The sequence below is a fragment of the Marmota marmota genome, unplaced genomic scaffold (assembly GCF_001458135.2).
Source record: "Marmota marmota marmota unplaced genomic scaffold, marMar, whole genome shotgun sequence".
In the NCBI taxonomy this organism is placed as follows: Eukaryota; Metazoa; Chordata; class Mammalia; order Rodentia; family Sciuridae; genus Marmota; species Marmota marmota.
Genome location: NW_026000327.1, coordinates 298,162 through 321,308, shown reverse-complemented (window position 1 = coordinate 321,308; position 23,147 = coordinate 298,162). Strand labels below are relative to the sequence as shown.

At 33.5% G+C, this 23,147-nt stretch overlaps 1 protein-coding gene across 1 annotated transcript in view; it reads right to left on the bottom strand.

Annotated features, from left to right (window-relative positions):
- The window catches only part of LOC107158722 (probable ubiquitin carboxyl-terminal hydrolase FAF-X), a 119,284-nt gene that overhangs the window by 37,011 nt on the left and 59,126 nt on the right, over positions 1 to 23,147 (bottom strand). Inside the window, exons 21-28 of the mRNA XM_048797401.1 lie at positions 22,513 to 22,662; positions 21,385 to 21,505; positions 12,173 to 12,303; positions 11,707 to 11,985; positions 9,559 to 9,684; positions 8,560 to 8,685; positions 7,241 to 7,410; positions 178 to 286 (exon numbers count right to left, since the gene is read on the bottom strand). Of these exons, the coding sequence (XP_048653358.1) occupies positions 178 to 286; positions 7,241 to 7,410; positions 8,560 to 8,685; positions 9,559 to 9,684; positions 11,707 to 11,985; positions 12,173 to 12,303; positions 21,385 to 21,505; positions 22,513 to 22,662 (1,212 nt within the window). The remainder of the gene's footprint in view (positions 1 to 177; positions 287 to 7,240; positions 7,411 to 8,559; positions 8,686 to 9,558; positions 9,685 to 11,706; positions 11,986 to 12,172; positions 12,304 to 21,384; positions 21,506 to 22,512; positions 22,663 to 23,147) is intronic.

Below are 23,147 nucleotides of genomic sequence, written 5' to 3'. Positions count from 1 at the left end.
CTTAAAAAAAAAAAAAAAAAAAAAAGAATAATAATTAAAAACATTAATTCCCTATTTTAAAAGGAAGATTTTTAATCTTGATTTTTCTAAATCTAATAAATACCACATTTATAATTTTGAGTATTTCTTAAGTTTACAAATGAATCATATTGAAAGGTTCGCTTAAAAACATCTCACCCCCAAAATGGTAAAGAGTAGGGTAATGAAGAAAAGTAGAGGTCTGTGTCCCATGCAACATCTGGTACACATTAAAAAGAACTGCTCCTGTGCCAACTGACGGACAGTTCTGAAATAAAAAGAATTAAAAACTATTTTTGTATTTAAACATATTACTTCAGGAATAATGACAAAATAATTCCCATATGTTATATCTTAACAGTGAAAGCAAAATTAAGTATAACCCAATGTAGCTAAAGTTATCTATGATACTGTGTCTACTGCCAACCAAATTAGTTCTTAGCAACAGAAGATGAACTTAAGGTTTGTGTCAGGGAGTTAAATCTCAATTATTATCCACAAGATTGGGAACATAACTACTTATAGTATGATCTTCACGTGTGATTTTTCAGCTTTTAATACTCACTGTGACTCAGTGGTAAAAGTGGAACATGTCAAGAACAAGCTGGATGAAAAATACAAGCATCTTGTCTTGTGGGATCCATCTTAACAATTCTCTTGGAACAATGTGGAAATACCTCTTTAGCTACTATACAAAACACATGCAATAAGTGCTGTACATCTTTGGTCTCTGCAGAATTTCCTACTTAGTTATTTATTTATTTGTATTAGGGGATTTAACTCAGGATTACTTAACCACTGAGTCACACCCCCAGCTCTGTTTTATATTTTATTTTGAGACTAGGTCTTGTTAACTTCTTAGGGCCTTGCTAAGTTGCTGAGGTTGGTTCTGAATTTGCAATCCTCCTACCTCCGCATCTTGAGTCACTGGGATTTCAGGTGTATAGTAAGTACTACATCTGATCAGATATGCTCTGCTGCAAAAGACCTAGGGAAAGTCAATGTAGCTAAAGTTATCTATCAGTGTTTCTCAAAACATGGTGTCAGACCAGTGATCTGCGATTACATCACCTGAGAATATGTAAGATACACAAATTCCCAGGCCTCCTTCCAATCTTCTTGAATCATGAACGATGGGCGAGAAGCCCAGGAATCTGAACTTTAATGAGACAAATGCAATGATTCTGTACACCAAGTTTAAAAACCAAACATTACATTGCAGAATTCTTTTTTGAGAAGCACTGAATCAACACCACATGAATACTACTTTAAAATATTTAAAAATGTTACGTATTAATCTTAGTTGACAGCTTAAGACTTAAGTATCTGTCAGAGGGGACACTCAGTCATCGCCAAGTTAGTAAGTATTATTTATTTTGTTTATAAACAAGGACTATCATTGGTCACAAAAATTTAGGAAATGACTTATTGTTCTGCAATTATAATAAAATGTAAATTAATATCAGTTTTAAACATAATTAATAAAGCAGAACTGCTGCTGTGTATAAACCAAACCATTCCAATGAAAATCAGCTAATAAAGACTAGACTCCAACAAACAAACTCTTTAGCAGCAATTCTTTTGCCTGAATATCCTGGTTTCCACAAATAATGTCAGATAATTATAATATGTTAAGTCTGCCAATACTTTAACTGCATGCTGTGTTCAGAAATCCTCTTGGATTTAACCTCATAAGCAGGTTGAACTACAGATATATACCTTACTGTGACATTTTTGACTTAGGTAATGTAAGAATGGTATCATTATCATTACTCTAGCAAAAGCCTATGGTTCCAATGTGAGAACTAATCTCTGATTTTAGGAAGAGCAAAGCAGACCGTATTTGCAAATTTTGTGTTTGTATTCTAGCGTTTTTTTTTTTTTTTGGTAGGGCGGGGGAACGTGAAGATTCATGAAGAAATGATGAAACATCTATCTTTTCTTGTCTAACTTAGTACCTGCTAATGGTTAAAAATATTGGAAACTGGTCAAAAAGAATTTAGCAAAAGTGAGGATTACAACCAAAGAAAAAGAAACTGGAGATACTAGGGAATCAGGGCATTCAAAAGCAGTCAAATACATAGTTATGGTGGTAAAAACCTGTAATCTCATTCTATTTGGGATGCTTAAAGCAAGAGGATTTCAAATTTTAGGCTAGCCTTGGCAAATTAAACAAACTCGCTAAAATGAAATATGAAAATGTCTGGGCAGTACAGCTCAATGGAAAGGTACGACTGGGTTCAACTACAAGTACCAAGGTGGGTAAAATTCAGCCAAATATACTGAAAATTTAGGAAAATCCATAAGCACAGCTTAAAAAAAGTTGTACAAGAAAACCTTAGTCTTTCACAGCAAACTTATACAGAGCCTCAGTGTGAACAGAGGTGAAGGCTAACATAAAAGGGGAAAATGATACTATTTCAGTAAGTGGTGATTAGCAAAATAAATATTCATATAGAAGGATGAAATTAGCTATTTTCCTCTCATATAAAAATCAACTCACAGGGGTTGGGGTGTGGCTCAATGGTAGAATACTTGCCTAGCATGTGTGAGGCACTGGGTTCGATTCCCAGCATCACTTATAAGTAAATAAAAAGGTCAATCAGCAACTAAAAAAAAAAAAAAAAAATCAGCTCACAATTGATTAATATAGCTTTATAACAGTGGTCTAAGTGATGATTTTTTTGTGATGGTCCCCCACCCTGTGAACAGTTTCTCAAAAGTAAAGGCAACAAAAACAAAAGTAGACAAATGAAATTGCAGCAAATAAAAAGGTTCTATATAATGCAAAGGAAATAAGAAAAAAGCATGCAGAAAGAACAGGAAAAAAAAAACTGCACATAATATAATATAAAGGGTTAATATCTCTACTATATAAAAGAATCCAAAACAACTTAGTAGAAATAAAACTAATAAACCTATTGAAAAATGGTGCAAAGACATTTCTCAGAAGACAACATACAAATTGCTGACAGATACATGAGAAAATGCTTGATTTCACTATTTATCAGGGAAATACATATCAAAACCACAGTCAGGTATTAACTTATACCTTTAAATGGCTATTAAAGTCTTGGAAAGGATGTGGAGTAAGGGAATTTTTAACACAGTGTTGGTGGAAATGTAAATTAGTAGGACCATTACAAAAAACTTGAAGATTTTAAAAAAAATTAAAAATAAGAACTGCTACATCATTCAGTATGCTTATTGTGGTTATATATCAAAACAAAATAAAATCAACTTGCCAAAGAGTTACCTGTACTCTTTCATTAACTGTAGTATTATTCACAATAAGCCAAAAAATGTAACCAACCTAAGGGTCCACTGACAGAAAGGAAAAAAAAAAGGTAAAATAAGGTACATATTTGCAACAGAATACATTAAGACACAAAAGAAGGTCACTTTGTCATTTCTGACAACATGGATGAAAGTGGAGAATATTATGGTAAGTGGAATAAGTCAGAAACACAATTATGGATACCACATAACCTCACTTTTACAAGGAATCTTTTAAAAAGTTGATTTAACAGAAGCAGAGAGAAGAACAATGGCTGCCAAAGGCTTGGTGGTTATTGGAAGTGAGACTGGGGCAACGATGTAGAGTTTTGGTCATAGAATGTATAATCATAGTTAGGAGAAACATTTTTAAAAATGTCCTGAATAGGCAAACAGAAACAAAAAGTACATAAATGATTGTCTGGAGCTGGGAGTTATGAGGGAGAGTGAGCAGAATGAGAGTAAAGAGAAGCTGGGAATGACTGCTAAAGATTATACTGTTTTTTCTGTGATGAAAATGTGCTAAGATGTTTACCCAACTCTCTGTGCATGTTACAAATCATTGGATTATATACCTTGACTATTTAAAAAAATAAATTTTTCAATAAGAATAAATAAAATTTAGACCCCAAATCACCTCATTGTTACAAGTAAGGACACTGAATCACTAATCAAAATCTGATAAAAGGGGCTGGGGTTGTGGCTCGGTGGTAGAGCACTCACCTAGCATGAGTGAGGCACCCAGTTTGTCCTTAGCACCACATAGATACATAAATAAAAGTATTTGTGTTCACCTAAAACTAAAAAATATTAAAAAAAAAAAAAAGTGACAAGGAAAATCCCAGGGTTGAAAGGTGAACTCTACCAAATGTTTAAAGAATTAAAAAAAGAACATGAAAGAGTATTTTACAATGTATAAGGACCAACATTATTTTGAAAACAAAACCAGGCAAAGAACTATAAGGAAAACCACTACTGCTGGGTGTGGTGATGCATACCTGTAATTCCAGTGGCTTTGGATACTGAGGCATGAGATCACAAGTTCAAAGCTAGCCTCAGCATTTTAGTGAGGCCCTAAGCAACTCAAAATAAACTATTAAAAAGGGTTGGGAATGTAACTCTGTGGGAAAAGTGGTTAAAGGGTGATTAAGCACCCCTGGGTTCAATTCCTAGTACCAAAATGAAAACAAACAAACAGAAATCATCACCTAAGAAAATAAATACAAAAATCCTCAGCAAACTATTAGTAACCAAATTCAACTGCATATCAAAAGTGTAATAGCCCACAAAGTGTAATGTATTCCAAAAAATGTCAGCGGTTAAACATATAAGTCAATTTTAATTTTAACATGTAAATACAATGAAGGAAATTAACTATGTGATAATCTAAATTGATTCAAGACACTCTAAAGACCTAATAAAGACAATTAGACCTAATAAAGACAATTAATAAAGAAGAATAAAAGGAAACTTTCTCAATATGATAAATATCATATATGAGAAACCTACAGTTAATATAACTCAATGATAAAAACGTATCGTAAATCAGGAACATAATCATGCATGCACTTATCACTTCTATTCAACCTAGCAAAGCAATTAGGAAAAAAAAAAAAAAAAAAAAANTGGGCCTGTGTGGAGTGGGTGATGCCCAAGACAGCCCCACAGGGCAGAGGAAGCTGCCATGGGCATGTCAGGCGGTGGGCTGGTGGAGGAGCTCCACTGAGTGGGGAGGTGACGTAAAACTGTTCCAAAAAAAAGTAAGCAAGAAAATATTTCAGTTGTAAGTAACAGACAATTGAATCAAGAAAACTTTAATAATTCACAAGTCAATACAATTGTAGGGTATAAAATCAATATGCACATAAACAGTTCTATTTCTATACATATACTGGCAATGAACATCACAAAAGAAAATTAAGACAATAATTCTATCTACAGTAGCAACCAAAATAATGCAAATTTAGAAATAATTCAATAATGGAGGCAAAAATATTAAAGGAAGTAAGACCTCAGTTAATGAGAAGCTATTCCATGTTCATGTATTGACACTCTTTTAAAATAATACTGTGGGAAAACTCACTATTTACTGGAATTGGAGTTGAATCCTTACTCACACCATTCAAAAAAACCCCCAAAACTCCAGATAAAATGCAAAAGTATAGTATTAAATACTTAGAAAATAAACTACAAATAAATAATTTTTACTCTGGAATTGGCAATGATTTCTAATCATAAGACAACAAAAGCATAGGCAAACAAGGAGGGAAAATCAGATTTCACCAAAATTCAAAACTTTACCACATGAAGACACTATTAAGAAAGCACAAAGACAACTGGCAGGATGGAATAAAGTATTTGTAAATTATATATCCAAGAAGAGATTAATATACAGAATAGAGAATTGCTAAAACTCAAGAACAGAAAAATGTGCAGAGGTCTTAAAGAATGTATAAATGAACTGAGAAGATGCTTATTACCACTAACCATTAAGGAAATGCAAATAAAAACTACAATTAGATACCATCATTATCAGAAGTAAAGAGAATGCAGAGAAACTGAAGAGAAGGTAGAGAAAAAAATCTTAGGAATTTGACAGTGGGCATATAAATGGAGAAGACACAAAATCAGAATTCAGTAGAGCCTCAAAAAAGTTAAACAATAAGATCCTATTACCCAGTAAATTGACTTTTAGGCATAAACTCAAAAGACCTAAGAATAGGACTAAGTCAGAGACCTGCAAACACAGCAATTTTCATAGCAACATTATTTATAGTAGTTCAAATGTAGAAATCATTCAAAATTCCACCAACGAGTCAACACAGATCTAGTATGCACATGCAATGAATTATTCAGCCTTAAGTATGAATTCAATTCTGACATACTCTGCAACATGAATGAAATAAATTTATTTTTGTACTGAAATGAACACAGGGGCATTTTACCACTGAATGACATCCCAGCCTTTTAAATTTATTTTTATTTTGAAATAGGGTGTTGCTAAGTTGCCCTGGCTGGCCTCAAACCTGTGAGCCTCCTTTGTCACCCTCTTGAGTTGCAGAGATCGTAGGCATGTGCCAGTATGTCTAGCATAAATAAACTTTGAAAATACCATAACATAAACTAATTCATAGAAAAATAATGGGGTAGTAGAGAAAAATGACAGTAATTGCTTCAAAGAATTAGTCTGTTGTGGTGAAAAATTTCAAATATATATAACACTAATGATGGCCTAACAATGTGAATATATTTAAAGTCACCCCACTGTTCATTTAAATGAAATGAAAATGAGCCAAGTTTGGTGGCAACCTGCCTGTAAATCCCAACAACTTGGAGATTGAGGCAGACGGATCACAAGTTTGAGAACAACCTTAATTAAGCTAGCCTTTAGACAATTTAGTGAGACCCTGATTCAAAATTTAAAAATAAAAAGGGTTATGGATGTGGGTCAAAATTAAATAATAAAGTGGGTTATGGATGTGGGTCTGAGTTCAACTCTCTGGTACTCCTTCTCCCTTTACAAAAAAGTGACAGTGCAAATTTTTTGTTACAGATAATTATATATCCTACTACATTAAAACAAACAGTAAAAAACAAAGTAAAAAAAAAAACACAAAAAACAAACCCAATACTGCTTGACCTAAAACTAGTTTAGGTAAAAAGAACATGTTAGATAAAAATTCTCCTTGGGGCTGGGGATGTGGCTCAAGCGGTAGCGTGCTCGCCTGGCATGCGTGCGGCCCGGGTTCGATCCTCAGCACCACATACAAACAAAGATGTTGTGTCCACCGAAAACTAAAAAATAAATATTAAAAAAAAAAAAAAAATTCTCCTATATACCAAAAAAATTATGTTTAAATAAAAAAGATTTGTTCATTTTCTTCAAAATATCAATCTACTTAAAGTCAGCTTTTCTCTAAAACAAAACAAAACAAAGGACACTTACTTGCTAGGACAGTGTAATAATAAGTCAGTGATGAATGTCTGCCAGGCCTTTTCTTTACTAAGTGCATCCAAGGCTGTTGGAATTAAAGCAAAACATAATGTCATCACTTCCAATGCTTCACAGCAAACCTGTTCATCTTCCAAGACTGGCTCACTGCTTGTACTGGTCATCTGTAAAATTATAATGAGGAATAAGTAACTTATTAGATATGTTTAATAAAAAAATTCTCAAAACTAGTTAGCATTTAAAATTATCTACTCCATAATGAACATCTGGTCTCAGACCAATTATGTACTTGTTCTTCTGCATGATTGGTATACTTCTGTTTTAGTCATAATTCCTCCTAAAGAATCACTTTTCACTCCACTTTCTTTTTACCAATTCTATTGTCTACCCTAACTAGAATGTAATTTTATTAAAAAAAGCAATCAATATTCTCAAAGTCAACAGAAGACATGTGTAACGTAAGATGTACTCGTATACATAGGTAGCAGTTTTTAGTTTACCTCTGTCAATCAAAATGTAATCAATACACAAAGAGGAAGCCACACAATAAGGTCATTTTAAAGGAATGTATCTCAATGGTAAAGAGCTTGCCTAGCATGCTGAAGAATCCGAAGCACCACAAAATGAAAAACAAAACAGCTATCAGAAGGTGCTAAAAGTGTAAAGTATCAATATCAAAGAGCTCAATAGTCTTATTTTTGAAGTAATTTGTTTAGTAAAAAAGTAATTTGCAGGGATTGAGAATGTGGTTATAAAGATGGAATTCTTGAGTTTGGGTCTTTGTACCAACAAATCCTTGTGCACAAAAACACACACTGAGAAAATTCAATTAACTGGTGAAAAATTAGGATAATATTTAAATGATGAACTCCTTCCTAAGTTTGGGTCATTTAAACGAAGCAACAGGAACAAAATATTTGTGCGCGCGCGTGTGTGTGTATGTGTATGTATATGTATATGTGTATATATATATATATATATACATTTGAATGTCATGATCCCAAATCTACTATTATAAAAATATTACATAGGAAAAAATGACCAAGAATAAAGTGACTGACAAAAAGTATTAATAAATTCATTGCAGTACAGATACACCTGTTTTTAGAGTAAGATGCCTTTTGGCAGGATCCTGAATATTTTATTTTCAAAATAAATGATTCCTCATTTTATCTATAGACAGTAGTTAATCTGAAATAATTAGATATATGTTACTTGGTCTTTGAATACGACAGACTGGATGAAAATTTAATTCCATGCACAATTAAGTAATATTTACTCAAAAGGAAAGTATTTTTTATTATAATTCTTACCATCTCATAAATTTTAGTTATTTCTTCATTCGGGCTAAATACTAGCTCTAATGCTCCACATCCTGATGCCCAGATAATTTTTTGTATACCTCTAATTACACAAGTATCAGGCATATATCTTGAGGCCTATAAGAAAATGAATATTACTGACAGAATAGAAGAGTATAATAATACAAAAAAAAAAAAAAAAATTGCAGTAGGAATGGTTGTAAAAGAAGTAAATGTTAGACTGCCTTTCTGGTCCAATGTTGCCTTGATCCCAGTTTTTGGTGTCTTTATATCAAGTTGTATAATACGACTTCTATACAAAGAAAAGATATGTTTAACAGCAACACCCAGAAAGAAGACTTCAAGTTAAAATCTGAGATAGTTGTTCTGTATTTTACATAAGACTTTAAAATATAGAAAATACATATAAAATATATTTTACAGAAAATATAAAAAATAATTTTATATATAGAAAAATAGAAAATATAGAAACATTTTACAATTAGAAAAATATATAGAAATATAGAAAAAAATATTAGATTACCAACCCATTCTACTTAGGTATCTACCTAAAAGACACAAAAACACATACCTACAGAAGCACTGTCATTTAATTTCATAACAACTTTACTTCCAATAGCGAAGAACAAGACCAATATAAATGTTCATCCATAGATGAATGGATTAAAAATGTGAATCATAAAAACTGAATAAATTGTAGCACATAAAACAACTTGGAAACTTTTCAAAATCATGCTGATTTGAGTGAACCAAATAAAAAGGAGAACAGAATATATAATCTGATTTATATAAAAGTTAAGAGAATAAGTACTTATCTACACTGACAAAAAGGTCAGTAGTTGCAGAAGCCAGGGCCAGATGGATGTAAACTATTTAGGTCACAATAAAACTTTTGGAACAAACAGAAATATTGTCTTCTTTGAATATCAAAAGTTTAGGCATTTATCAAAAGTATTCAGGAACGTAGATCTTTCAAAGTTTGATACTAACCTCATCTGATATTTGCTGAGCAAGACGTATGGGTACATTTCTAAGCATGCACTCAGATGATGGATTGGGAATACTCTGAAGGGCACCTTGTAGTACCACAGCTTGATCATGAGTAACTTGGTTAATCTAAAATAAATCAATTATTTACTTCAAAAAAGAACTTGTTCTTAACAAAAGCCCATAAACATTCATATACTTTTCAACTATTACCATTTTCTCAGTATATAATTCCTTTACAGATGGTGGGTAAAATTCATGGTGGTTTACATAAAAAGCATTTTAGATTGCTAAATTCTTAGATTTCCTTTATACTTTCAGAGTTAACAACAACATCTGAATATTCTAGTTTTAGATGAACACACATACACTTTTTTTTTTTTTTTTTTTTTGGCATTGGGGACTGAGCAAAGAAGTACATTACCAATAAGCTATATCCCTAGTCCTTTTCATCTTTTATTTGACACAGGGTCTTGCCAAGTCCCTTAGGTCCTTGATAAGTTGCTGAGCCGGCTTCAAACTTGTAAAACCTCTTTCCTCAGCCTCTGAAGATGCATGCACTACCAAGATGAATATGAGCTCATCCTACACAGGAGCTCGCTTTCCCTTACATGGTGTTAAGAGTTGTTATTTTGAATAAACATTTAAGGTGCTTCTGGGCAGATCTTTCTCCCAGCCTCCTACTTTTAAAGGATGACTATCATGTCAAAATGGAGAAAATTAGTTATAAACTTGTATCCTTTTCTATCTTCCTTTTTTAGTCTTTAAAAGGTTTCTATTTTTGTTCAAAGCTAATTTGTTACCTGCACACTAATGCTTGTTCTATAGACATGACAAAATTGCTCACAGCTTAACGTGCCTGTCTGCTTATGCACCATTTCTTTCACTGTAGAGTTCAAACCCCAACACCCCCTCCCTAAATAAATTAATAAAAAAATAAAATAAAAAACAAACAAAACCTGAATTTCTTAAAAAATTTGAGTTTGGAAAGGTGTTAAATAAAATTTTATCTGTTATGTAGGTACTGTTTATTTTAATCCAACAACACATATTTGAAGATGTATTTGCCAAATGCTACGACAGAGGAACTAAAATGGCAGAGGTAAGAAAATAGAGATATACAGTATGCTTCACTGAGTTAAAATCTCAGCTCACTGTTATTATTTTGGGCCAAGATATTTAAACATTTTATGTCTTATTTTTCCTTAGAAAACAAAAATGTTAGTGACCACCAAATATGGCTATATCAGTATTTCAATGAGATAAGCCTGGTACTAATACATAAGAACTCAATATATTTTGACTATTATTTTCCAAATTCTAACTTTCACAAACTTAGGAACAATTTAGGTTCACAATGTATCTCTAACAATACCTGACATATGGTAGATGAATAATATTGAAAAAATAAAATGTTACATATGAAATTTTAAAGCCAATAACTCAATTTTACTAATATAATTAAGGTTATTATTTGTATTAGCAAAGAATTGTAACACTTGTTCTTTTTTTAAATTTTTTTTTTTTAGTTATAGATGGACATGATATCTTTATTTATTTTTATGTGGTGCTGAGAATTGAACCCAGTGTCTTACATGTGCGAGGCAGACACTCAACTACTGAGCTAAAGCCCTGTAACACTTGTTCGTACACTGAAATTTATCTTGTGAGATTATTATTAATGTACTATTATTCTCCAATTCAACTCATTAATCTGAGATGAAGAAATAGAAGTGCTCTGAAGGACAAAAATAACGGCTTTTATTTTAGAATTGGTTGAACTGGTGTTGTCTATTCAAAAACTGAAAAGGAACTATGCATAAATATGTAAAAAAAATTTAAGTCATATTAATAAAATCTTTTACTCATTTTCTAGGTTCAATAACTATAAAATGGCTAAATTTGTCAACTCTCTCTTTACCACCTCAGAATTACTTAAAAAAAAAAAAAAATCCCTGACATAATATATGAAATGTTGTAACATAAGCCTTTTAAATAAAGCCACATATTACACTCCAGTAAGATTCATGACTACTTCAAAATCCTAAATACCTAGTTACTACTTAAATCTACAGGTTATGCAATTGCTGAGTTTATTTTTAAAAATTAAATACGAAAATAAATTTCAAAAAATTTCTTAAAATTTATTACCAGTGTTATAGGTTCTGCACCATCTACAACTGGCTGACAAGCTTCTGCTACAGCTCGAACATGGCCATAGCCAATGGCAGTTAGTAATAGTTTTGCAATTTTAAGGGCATTGAAGTAAGCACCCCTACGAGTTTCTGTATCTGTATTTGGTAAGAAGTTATTTCTTATTAGCATACTCAGTACAAGGGGTAAGCCACCACTTTTCAAGAAGTGAAACTGAAAATCTGAAGACATATCAGTCAGAGGCGCACCAGCAGGCATTAACAAGGCATAAACTACCTGGAGGGGGGAAAAAAAAAAGAAATTAAAGGTTGTCCAAAAAAAAAAAAAAAAAAAAATCTCATATTGTACATTTCTCTTCTCAGCATTGCTAAGAAATTCTTGACTAAATATTTTCTTTATAATCTTTTACATGCTCTTAATTTTATGATACATTATAAAAATTATTTTTGTAAAACAAACAAACCTCTGTTAGGTATAGAACTTGGGAGGCAGAAGGACCAAAGAAAAGGGAGTCAAGAGATGGACCAATGTTGCTTTCTCCAAGATTTGCATAGTTCAAACAAACAGCTCTTAATTTTTCTATAGTTGTGCTATCTGCAAATAAAAGACAAACTAAAGTTAAAATTTACATTTGATATTTTAAAGAATATTATCTTAAATATAACATAATAACAGTAAACTTAAATTGAGGTATAGGATTAAATATAAGACATTACTACATGTGAACTGATTCAAGATCAACTAGGACTATTTAATCACCAATCCCAAACACGAAGGAAACGGTTTCCTATTTAGAAATCTCAGTATGTTCTCTTTTTTCTTTTGAGACAGAAACAAAACACAACAAAAGAATATACACAGAGAACACACTGAAAGAGAAATTTGTTTTTCTTAATGCATAAACATAAGCTCCTCTCTCAAACATTCAATAGTAAAAGAAAAATAACTCCAATTAAAAACCAGCAAAGAATATTAAGACATTTCTACAAAGAAGCTGTATGAATCACTAAACAAGCACGTGAAAAATTGATCTATATCATCAGCCATCAAAGAATCACACATTAAAACCACATGAGATGCAACTTCATCACCAAAGACATGGGATTTAAAACAAAAAAAAAAGTAACAGGTTTTAGTGAAGATATAAGAAACCGAAACTCTCATATCTTACTAGTAGAAATATAAAATGGTGCATCAACTTTGGAACAGTTTGGCACTTCCTCCACTAAGTCAATCACAGAAGTACTGTTACTCAGTAATTTTTCACCCTGTTATACAGCCAAGAAAATGCAAACACAGTTCCACACCAAAACTCCATACTAAAATCCTAAAAAAATATTGTTTATAAAAATTAAAAAGTAGAAAAAACTGAGATGTCAACTAAGACATAAATGGATAAATACATGGTAAATAAGAATTAAGTGTCACTCAGTTTTAAGAAGGTAGAAAATTCTGACAGATTCTACAACAGGAATGAACCTGGAGAGTACTGCACTAAGTGAAATACCCAGTTACAACAGTAAAGAAACTATAATCTTGATTTCATTTATATAAAATATATTAAGTAATAAAACTTGCAGAAAAGGAAGGAGAATGGTGATTATTAAGGATGTATAAGAAAAGGGTTTATTGTTAGGAGATACTGAGTTTTTTTATTGGAGATTGCTGCATAATAATATGACTACACTTATCAGTATGTGTAATGGGTTAGAAATGAGTTGTCTTCCAAAAGGTGTGACCTAATATGTGAATTAATCCACTGATGGATTAACTGGGTTTTAACTGTAGGCAGGTAGGGTGTAGCTGGAGAAGTAGGTTCTGCCTCATCTCAGGCTCACAACTATGGAGTCCGCCAAGCGGGGACTCTACATCTTAAACTATGAGCCAAAATATACTTTTCCTTCTCCAATTGTTCTTGTCAGATCTTTTGGTCACAGTAAAGGAAAAGCTGACTAAAACAGCAGTGAACTGTACATTTATAAATGTATTCTGAAGGGCTGGGGATGTGGCTCAAGCGGTAGTGCGCTTGCCTGGCATGTGTGCGGCCCGGGTTCCATCCTCAGCACCACATACACACAAAGATGTTGTGTCCGCTGAAAACTAAAAAATAAATATTAAAATTCTCTCTCTCTCCCTCTCTCTTTAAAAAAAAAAAATGTATTCTGAGATTTCTTTTGCAGTTCTAGAGATCAAACCTATAGCCTCACACATGCCATGCCAAGAAAGTACTCTACCACTGAAGAACTGTACACTTTTTTCAGAATAATCAGATACGGTGGTAATTTTATACAAGATTTTATTACAGTTTTTAAAAAAACATTATCTTGTAATAATCAAAATTCAACTTGGGTAGTCATAGTTTTTTTTTTTTTTTTTTTAAAGTAGGAACCTAGGGAGTTACCATTGAGCCACTTTCCTATCTTTTTTAAAATTTTATATTTGCTCAGGACATATCTAAATTGCTGAGGCTGGCTTTGAACCTACATTATTCCTGCCTAGCCTCCCCACTGCTGGGATTACAGGCCATTATGTAGAGCTGCTCTGTTTTTAAAAGCCAAAAAAAAAAAAAAGAAAGAGAGAGCTGGGGACATAGCTCAGCTGGTAATGCACAAGGCCCTGGGTTCAATTCCTCCCCACTCTGGCCCCCACAAAACACACCAAAAAACAAAACAAAACAACAACAACAACAAAATAAAAAAAACTCTTTGGTATTTTTCATAATATCCTGAAAATCACAGCCACTGGGTCAGGAGAGTCCTGTTTTTCTTTTGCAAGCTGAGCAATAAACCAATCTTTTCTTTTTTCTCAAAACTGTGTCTTCCTTGTTGGATTGCCATAGGGGACAAGGTAGACTGGGATAAAGGACAGTCAGTGTAGATAATGAATTAATGACTAGGTCAGGAAGCTGAAGACTGATTCAAAGAGAAATAAAATGCTACTTTCTCCAGAGCACTACCTCTTCCTCCAACCTTGGCCAAGGTCACCTATCTTTAGGGAATTGTTTCTCCCAGAAAGAACTTGCTAATGAATTCCCCCTGGCCAGATCTCTTCCTGCCCTTTTACCCACCAAGTAGGCAGGGTGGTAGAAACCTAAAGTCTTTTAAAAGGGGCAAGTCACCCCCATTCCCTATGTATTCCCTATGTATGGTACGAGTCTCTCTCTATTTTATCTTTTAAATAAAACTTTTTACTCTTGCCTCAACATTTCTTGGATGTTCAATCTTCACCACCAGGGAAATGGGGACAGATCCTGAATTTCAAGACTAATTTCTGAGGACTGAGCTTTAGGGAAAAAACATTAGTTTCCTGGGTAACAGCAGCGCACGCTTCACCCTTCTTGGGTAGGCCTGACTCTCCAAGGAACTCTACTTCCATGCTCATAATGCAAAATAGCTGATCAACTTACTGAGAGTCATACTGGAGAGTTAGGAGAAAGTGTGTCTGCGTTGGGTAGAACAGAGGAGCTACTCCTGTGAGTAAAGGGAGGGACTGTAGGACTGTCCTAATAGGTGCTGAAACTCCTTTTGCTTTGGGGAACTCCCACCTCTTCTCCCTGCATAGTACAGGTGGCTCCCATCATGGTCTACTTAGAGGAAAAAAAAAAAAAAACTGAATAAGTCATGACACCTATGGCCATCTGCATGATCCCTGCCCTATGTAAGCCTTGTCTGGGGTTCCTGATGGAAAACAAGGAGTTTGTATTACTTTTCCCTCTTTTGGCAGGAACACCTTGGAAAGGAGCCCATATTTTCCACAGAAATGGGATATGGGGAAATTTAGTAGTGGTGCACTTCATGCTTTAGGTATAGCTCTTGCTGCTTTGTCACTGCAACTTATTTTTAAAATGGTGTTACTTTTTCTTCCTCTCCCCCTTCTCCAACCTAATCTCAGGGAAACAGGATTACATTTCTTCCCTACTTTAATCAGATTTTTCTGTTACCAAGTACTCACCCACCATAGGAACAAAGTAACCAGACTTTGGGTATGGTTAGAAGATCTCAGAAATGACTCTCTCTCAACAACTGATTACAATTCCAGCAGAGAACACATGGAAAGTAGCATTTTGAATCAGCTCTAAAAATAGCCCCATTCCTCTGCAGATAGGCAGAATCACAGCCTTTGGGACTGAAGTTCTTGTATTTTTCCTTTGCTGGCAAAGCAATAAACCTTCCTTCTCCCTTTTTAAAACAAAAAACAAACAAACAAAAAAACAACTCATGTTCTTAGGAAGCACATGGATATTGTAGTAAAAATATGTAGGTTAAAAGGCACGGGCGTCTATCACATTCTCCAAATGTTAGAAAAACCTTATGGAGATAGAGTGCAGAAGCCAGAGAGCTGAAGCACAGAAACCTTTTTTATTCTAATTGTAGAGAATCAGATGTGTCTGTGTTACTATTACTGTCCTTGATGGAGTCTGCCTGCAAACGGGATATTCTGTCAAGGTATAGACAGGTAACAGCAGACATGCTTGAAAACGAGGTGTCTGCTGTCCTTGGGAGGACTTGCCTGCAAACGGGATGTTCTGCCAAGTGGGCTAGGAGGGCGCTGAGAAAAATTTTATTATCTGTTCTCAACAAGAGCAAAGCTAGGCATGTTCCAGGCTGAGAGTAGATTAGCCATGAGAAGCGGGTCACTTCTGATTAGAAAGTAAAACTTCTATATGCTATGTTTAATTAGCTGAAAGACCTGATTTATTGCTGTTGGAAGGCTGCCTTCTTTGTTCACAATACCATAAAAAGATTGCTTGTACACAATAAATGGCTTTTTTTTCTGCTGCTGCTTTGCTTGCTCTGCTTCTTCTTTCTTTCTCATGCTGACCTGCGAGTGAATTACTGCAACACTAATTTTAAAAAATTAAAAGCCTTACATTGCTCTGGTCCCAAGGCAGGTATATTTTCTTTAATTGTAGTCCCTCTGATTCAGAGGATCTAATTTCATTCCCTACTTTATCTTAATAATGTTAAACCACAAATTTCTCTATTTCTTATATGTTTAATATCTTCCAAATTAGGATTTAGTTACACTGAGATACCTGTCTGGGATATAGCAAGTTTTCTCCAATAACAGTATTCTGTTTGTAATGTATGTTTAATATTTTTGTGAAAGGACAGATGAGTAACTGCAGCTAATGCCTTAGCTAAATAAAGGAAAGGGCTTTTATGCAGGGAAAAGACTGCCACAGAAGTTAGGGGATTAAACAAATAATTAAATAATTTAATTATAATATGGAACCAGTTTCCCCATTGCTACAGAAAAAAGTGAAAAGAAGCTGGGCACCATTGCACACCTGCAGCTCAGGAGGCTGAGACAGGAGGATCGTGAGTTCAAAGTCAACCTCAGCAAAAGCTAGGTGCTAAGCAACTCAAGGAGCCCTGTCTCATGGGCTGGGATGTGGCTCAGTGGCCAAGTGCCCCTGGGTTCAATCCTAGATATCCAAAAAAAAAATAAAAAAATAAAAAAAATAAAAACTCAAAAGTTTCACAATAGTGAAACTGGAAATTCTATTATGTGCTCATGATTTTTATATACCTATACAAATTTTCATAGTACACACAGAAGAAAATATGTGTGACTGGGTATGCTTACACACCTATGCTATCTGTATCAAGTAAGGAAAACGCGGAGATCAAATTTTGGCTTTAAATTACATTTTATACATGAAGAAATCAGTGCTTGGGAAAATGGCTAATTCAGATGTGTCGTTGGAAACAGACTCATCTGTTGGTTAAGAAATAGAAAACCATTTAATGATAGCAATGGCATTAAATTTGGTTGAATCCAAGAGGGGAAAAAATGTCCAGAGAAAATAAATTTGTTTCAAATGTTAACTTTTTGGCAAGAACAACTGCTCAAAGAGCTGATTACTGTGGGAGCAATACAACAATTAAAAAGAAGTACATTGGAAATAGACATAATTAATGCTACTAAAATATACACTTACATTAGGTACAATAATATTACCTCATGTGACATAAAGTAAATCATATAACATACATACGAATCTATCGCCACAATAAAAGAAAATAATAAAAACAGGGCATATGATTCTGAGTGATTCTCCTTGGCCCATGATGAGTTCACAGACATTAATAATGCTGCTGAGAAGTCATGCTGACCCAAGAGTTAAGTTTAAAGCATTTGAATAATGGGGCTCTGGAATACTGTGAGTAGAACAAAAATATTTTCAAAGAAATTGAGAAAACACTTGCGTGGGTTCTCTCTTGTCCAGCCAGAAGTCTACAAAACAAGATAGAGGAGAAAGTGGCTATGGAGTTGTTAATCAAGATCTCTGGAGACTAATCAGCAAGCAGGTCTGATTTTATTGCGTAGTTACCATGGTATATATATTCAGGCAGTAGCTAAGAAGATTATAGGCAGCCACCAATACAATTTCTGGCCAACGGTCCTTGCAGCGACCAGTCGAGGAGTGGGCCATGGAGCAAGCACAAGAACTGCAACACATGGCCTCACGTCCAGGGCTGTGCCTAAAGGATAAACTATTTGCAGTTCACACACCTGGGGGGGAGTGGTTTCCCACTCAGACACCCATAATGTATGTCGTGTATGCAATACTCCACACACTTGTCCCCACAAACACTAATGTAGTATACCCTAAATGGAATCTGTTAAAACTTTAGGTGACAAACCTGTGAAAGATGTTTAAAGCCATGGTATTACTTACTTATCAGCAAATATTCTATAAAATATCAGATGCTACCAAAGCAGCAGTATCAATGGTTTACTTGGTTCACTTAACAAATCTTGTTTTGTGAATTCTGTTCCAAAAAGAATATGGATATCTTGGCTTGTTTATCATATGGAAAAGATATTTAGCAATGGTAAATTTATTATTATTTTTTTCCGATTAACAACCACTGTTAAAATCTGAGTGTTTGGTTAAACTGTGGCTGTAGACTTGATATTGCATAACAAATTCAGCTAAAAATCAAAAGGTAAAACAGTGCTGACATATGCAATATAATACAGTAATTTACACAACTAAGATGTTGTTTGATTCACAAGTATTTACATATATACACTCCCACTGCTGTGAAGTTAAAGCATGAAGATTGATTTCTATACAGTTTATAGAATGCATATTTTCCCCACTAAAACACAGGGCCCTTAGCATTTACATACCTCTACAAATGTGCAAAGAACATCTCCATATTTGAAAATACAGTGAATTATGAAACTGAGTTCTCATTTAGCTTAAAATTTGAACTAAATATAATCACATGACAAAATCCCAAAATACTGAGGAAAGAAGCAAAGAGACCAGCATTAATAAAGGAATACTTGCCACTAAGTTTATAAGAATAAACATACACTATGAATTTTAACACAACAAAATGTTGGGCAGAGGATGCAGCACAGTGGTAGGCCAATTGTCTAGCATGTGTGAATCCCTGATTCAATACTCAACCCCACATACAAATAAATAAATAAAATAAAGGTCCATTGACAAGTACAACTAAAAAGATTATTCCTCAGCAAGGCAGCGTGGCACATGCCTACAATCCCAGCAGTTTGGGAGGATGAGGTGGGAGGATCACAAGTTCAAAGCCAGCCTCAGCAACAGCACAGCGCTAAGCAGCTCAGTGAGACCCTGTTTTTAAATAAAACACAAAACAGGGCTGGGAATGTGGCTCAGTGGCTGAGTGCTCCTGAGTTCAAACCCTATAACTCCCCCCAAAAAGTTTATCCTCATCTTCCAAAAAGCATACATTATGAAAAACCAATACTAAGTATAGTCTGAATTCTGCTCATAAAAATATGTAGAAATTAATTTTCCCTTGCTAAATAAGTATCTACAAGATATTCTTGATTTTGCTTAAAATATTGGCTATTCACACAGAAAGTTCTTAAATACCTATCACTGAAGAATTTTACTATAGTAACTGGTAAAACCTGAGGAAAGATGAAACTTGAATAAATTAGTGGATTTGATGGCAGAAATATATCAATTTAAGTTTACTATGTTTACAACAGTGTTATCTGAAAAACACACTTCTGAGTGAGGACATCAAACTAACAAAGTATTTTCATAGAGTTTAATGATGAGACTTGGTATTTTAATTTTTCTGTAATTTTGTAATTATTTCAATACAATAACACATGGATTGCTGATCAGAACATTTAAAACACAAATGTTATCAGGAACATTAAATATTGCTTAAAAAAAAAAAAAAGACAACTCGGCTGGGGTTGTGGCTTAGCGATTGAGTGCTTAGCTCGCTTGTGTGAGGCACTGGGTTCAATCCTCAGCACCACATAAAAATAAACAAACAAAATAAAGGTATCTGTTCATCTACAACTAAAAAAATTAAAAATTTAAAAAAATAGAAGCCAACTTTAAAAAAGAAAAAGTCTTGAAAATGATAGAATAAGGTGGTTACACATACATACAAAATCAACCAAGAGATCAGCCAAAGAAACTAAAAAGGAATAAAGAGAAGCAAAGAATAAAAAAATTAGGTTAATTTAACACTTCATTAAACAGCATATAAAAATCTCAAAAATACAAAGAAAGCAGTGAGAAAATGAACAACGCAAAATGTAAATCTCTCAAACTGAAGAAATCAATTGTTCAACTGGCAAAATCCACTGAGATCCTGTATATAAGACAATTAAAAAAATTCCAAAGTACACCATCACAAGATTCTATAACTCAAGGATTAATTGAAAACCAAACTTATTACCACGGTAAAAGAACTTGTTTGCATTTCAGCTAATATCTTAAAAAAAAAAATAAAAACCTTTTATTTTATATACTTTTTTTTTTTTTTGGAGAACAAGCTTCAGCAAAATTACTCAAGAAAATCTCAAGATTAAGAGCACATTGAAATAATCATATGACAAAACCCCAAAATATTGAGGAAAGAAGCAAAATGACCAGCATTAAGAGAAGGATTCTTGCAACTGACTTTGTAAGAATAAGAACTCTGAATCATACTGTAGCAGAGAAGTAGAAAGTTCCAGAATGAGAGCTGTACCAAAGAAAATGACCAGAATGGGCCATGAATGAGCAAAATATTCCAAGATATCATGAAATAACAGGTATCACCTTGTAGAAATTGTTTTAAGAAGTTATGGATGAAATTGGGAAGAGGTAGTAATAATAACTACAGACAATCAAGGAAAGGGTCAATTTTAAAATCAAATTAGAAGTAAATAAGAAAACTGTATTTCATAGTTTTAAAAATGTGAACAATGAAAACACTAAGCAAAAGTGAGACAGATGAGAGCAAGATTGTATGAATTCATAAGAAACACACCTTTACCTACATATAAATAAGTCAGTACAAAATATTCAAATATGACACACAAAATAATAGTTTGGGTATATGCACTAATAAAAGTGAAGTTTTTTAAAAGTGTTTTTGAAATCATAATGGAGGATCAGAATGTCTAAAGACAAAGATTACTCTTCATTCTGAATGTTGAAGAACCCCAATTTTCTAAACTGCATTTAATATCACCTTGCTAAAAACATTAAATATTCTCCCTATCTGTAGAAAAAATTTCACCATATTTGTATGGAAGACTCATGATCAATATGATGCACTGTTCCACAAAGTATATCTGAACAGACTTTATTACCATTCCATGTTTGTTTATTGTTCACTGATCAGACTTTCTTAAGAGGACGGAGTTAGACAATTTACTAACCTGGTGGCATCAGTTTCATAAGTACTCTTGCACCATCTCTAAGAAGAGGCATATTCAGGCTGCAACCTAAGTCTGCAACTTGCCAAAGAAAAGATATGTATCTGGGATGCAGTGACATTATCTAGAACATAGAATATATAAAACACTAACTTGTAAATTACGCCCAGGAAGGTTTTTATTAGCAAAAATTATCGATTCACTATCCCCAAAATGTGTTTTCAACTGATCAATCACTCTTTGCATATATATATATACCATATGTACTTCCTGAAATGATGTGCCTTCCTTCATCTTTTCACTTTTATAAATACACTTATTTTAATATTTAAGGTTGCAAAATAGCACATCATTTATTGTTTCACAAAGCTTTGAGTAATTTCTTTTGTGACAGTCTATTCTATATTACAAACTATACCTTTACAAGGTATTCAGATGCTATTTAAACAGAACATACTTTGTCCTTCAGGAATTATATTCCTAATTCCAAGTTTTAGAGACCCAAATCTTAACACATATGTGGTTAGAGTAATTGAAATTTTATCAATACTTAAAAGAATGGAGGAGAGAAAAGTTAAGAAAGGCAAGAGTTGTTTTGTTTTTCTCCCAATTTTTTGTTATGTAATCCTATATTGCATATAACACAACAATATAATTTGGCCAATGGAGTTAATTTTTAAGATGTAAAATACAATTATTAAGAGTCTGATAAAAATAGTAGATCACACACTTCTTTAACACAATTTCTAAAAAAAAGTAAAAATATAGTAGTATTTTCTGGGCTGGGGTTATGGCTCAGCAGTAGAGCGCTCACTTCGAACACCCTGGGTTCAATCCTCGGCACCACAAAAAATAAATAAGGAAATAAAGGTATTGTGTCCAACTACAATTATAAATAAATATTCTAGTTATATATTTAATAGTGTAATCAAATTATAATAGCTAATTTGAGGTATGTCATTTTATAAATTCCAACAATTTAGGAGTCCACTCATGAGTTAATAGCTAACTGTACACTTATTTGATACTTTTGACTAATCTATAAAACTATAAGCTTCTCAGAAACATTCCACACATTTGTTCATATTTCCCTAAAAAGAGTATGATTCCTTTTATTCAGTTGTTACTCACCACCCCAGGCAAACAATTTTCTACTTCTGGATTGGGACTATTACTGTAGTGATTACAATGATTTCCAGGGGATCCAGTTGAAGAATCAGAAGAGCTATCAGGACTTGATGGTAGGTTCGAGTTTATTTGTGTAAGTTTGGCTGTAATTAGCTAAAAATGGTAATTACATAATAGTAAAAATGAGATAAAATACTTTACAACACTTAGAATCTAGAACTAAAAAAGACTACCCTTTAAAAATAATCTTTAATGATTTGAGGCTTTTCATTTCTTAAACATAAAAAAAAAAAAAAAACAACAAAAACCAAACCAAACCAAACAACCCACATTAAACCAATTTTAAAAGTACTATGTTGGGGCTGGGGTTATGGCTCAGCAGTACAATGTTTGCCTACCATATGCAAGACACTGGTTTCAATCCTCAGCACCATATAAAAATAAATAAATAATAAAGGTATTTTGTCCAACTACTGTTGAGAGCCACAGCCGAAGGGGCCCCAGCAAACTTCCAGCTGCCAGCTGATGATTGGCTCACAGCGGCCCCAGCAACTTCTAGCTGCCAACTGATTGGCTCCTCTGTGGTGATGCTCATTGGGCTGTTTCCCCGCCCTTTCAGACCACGGAGCTGCTCATTG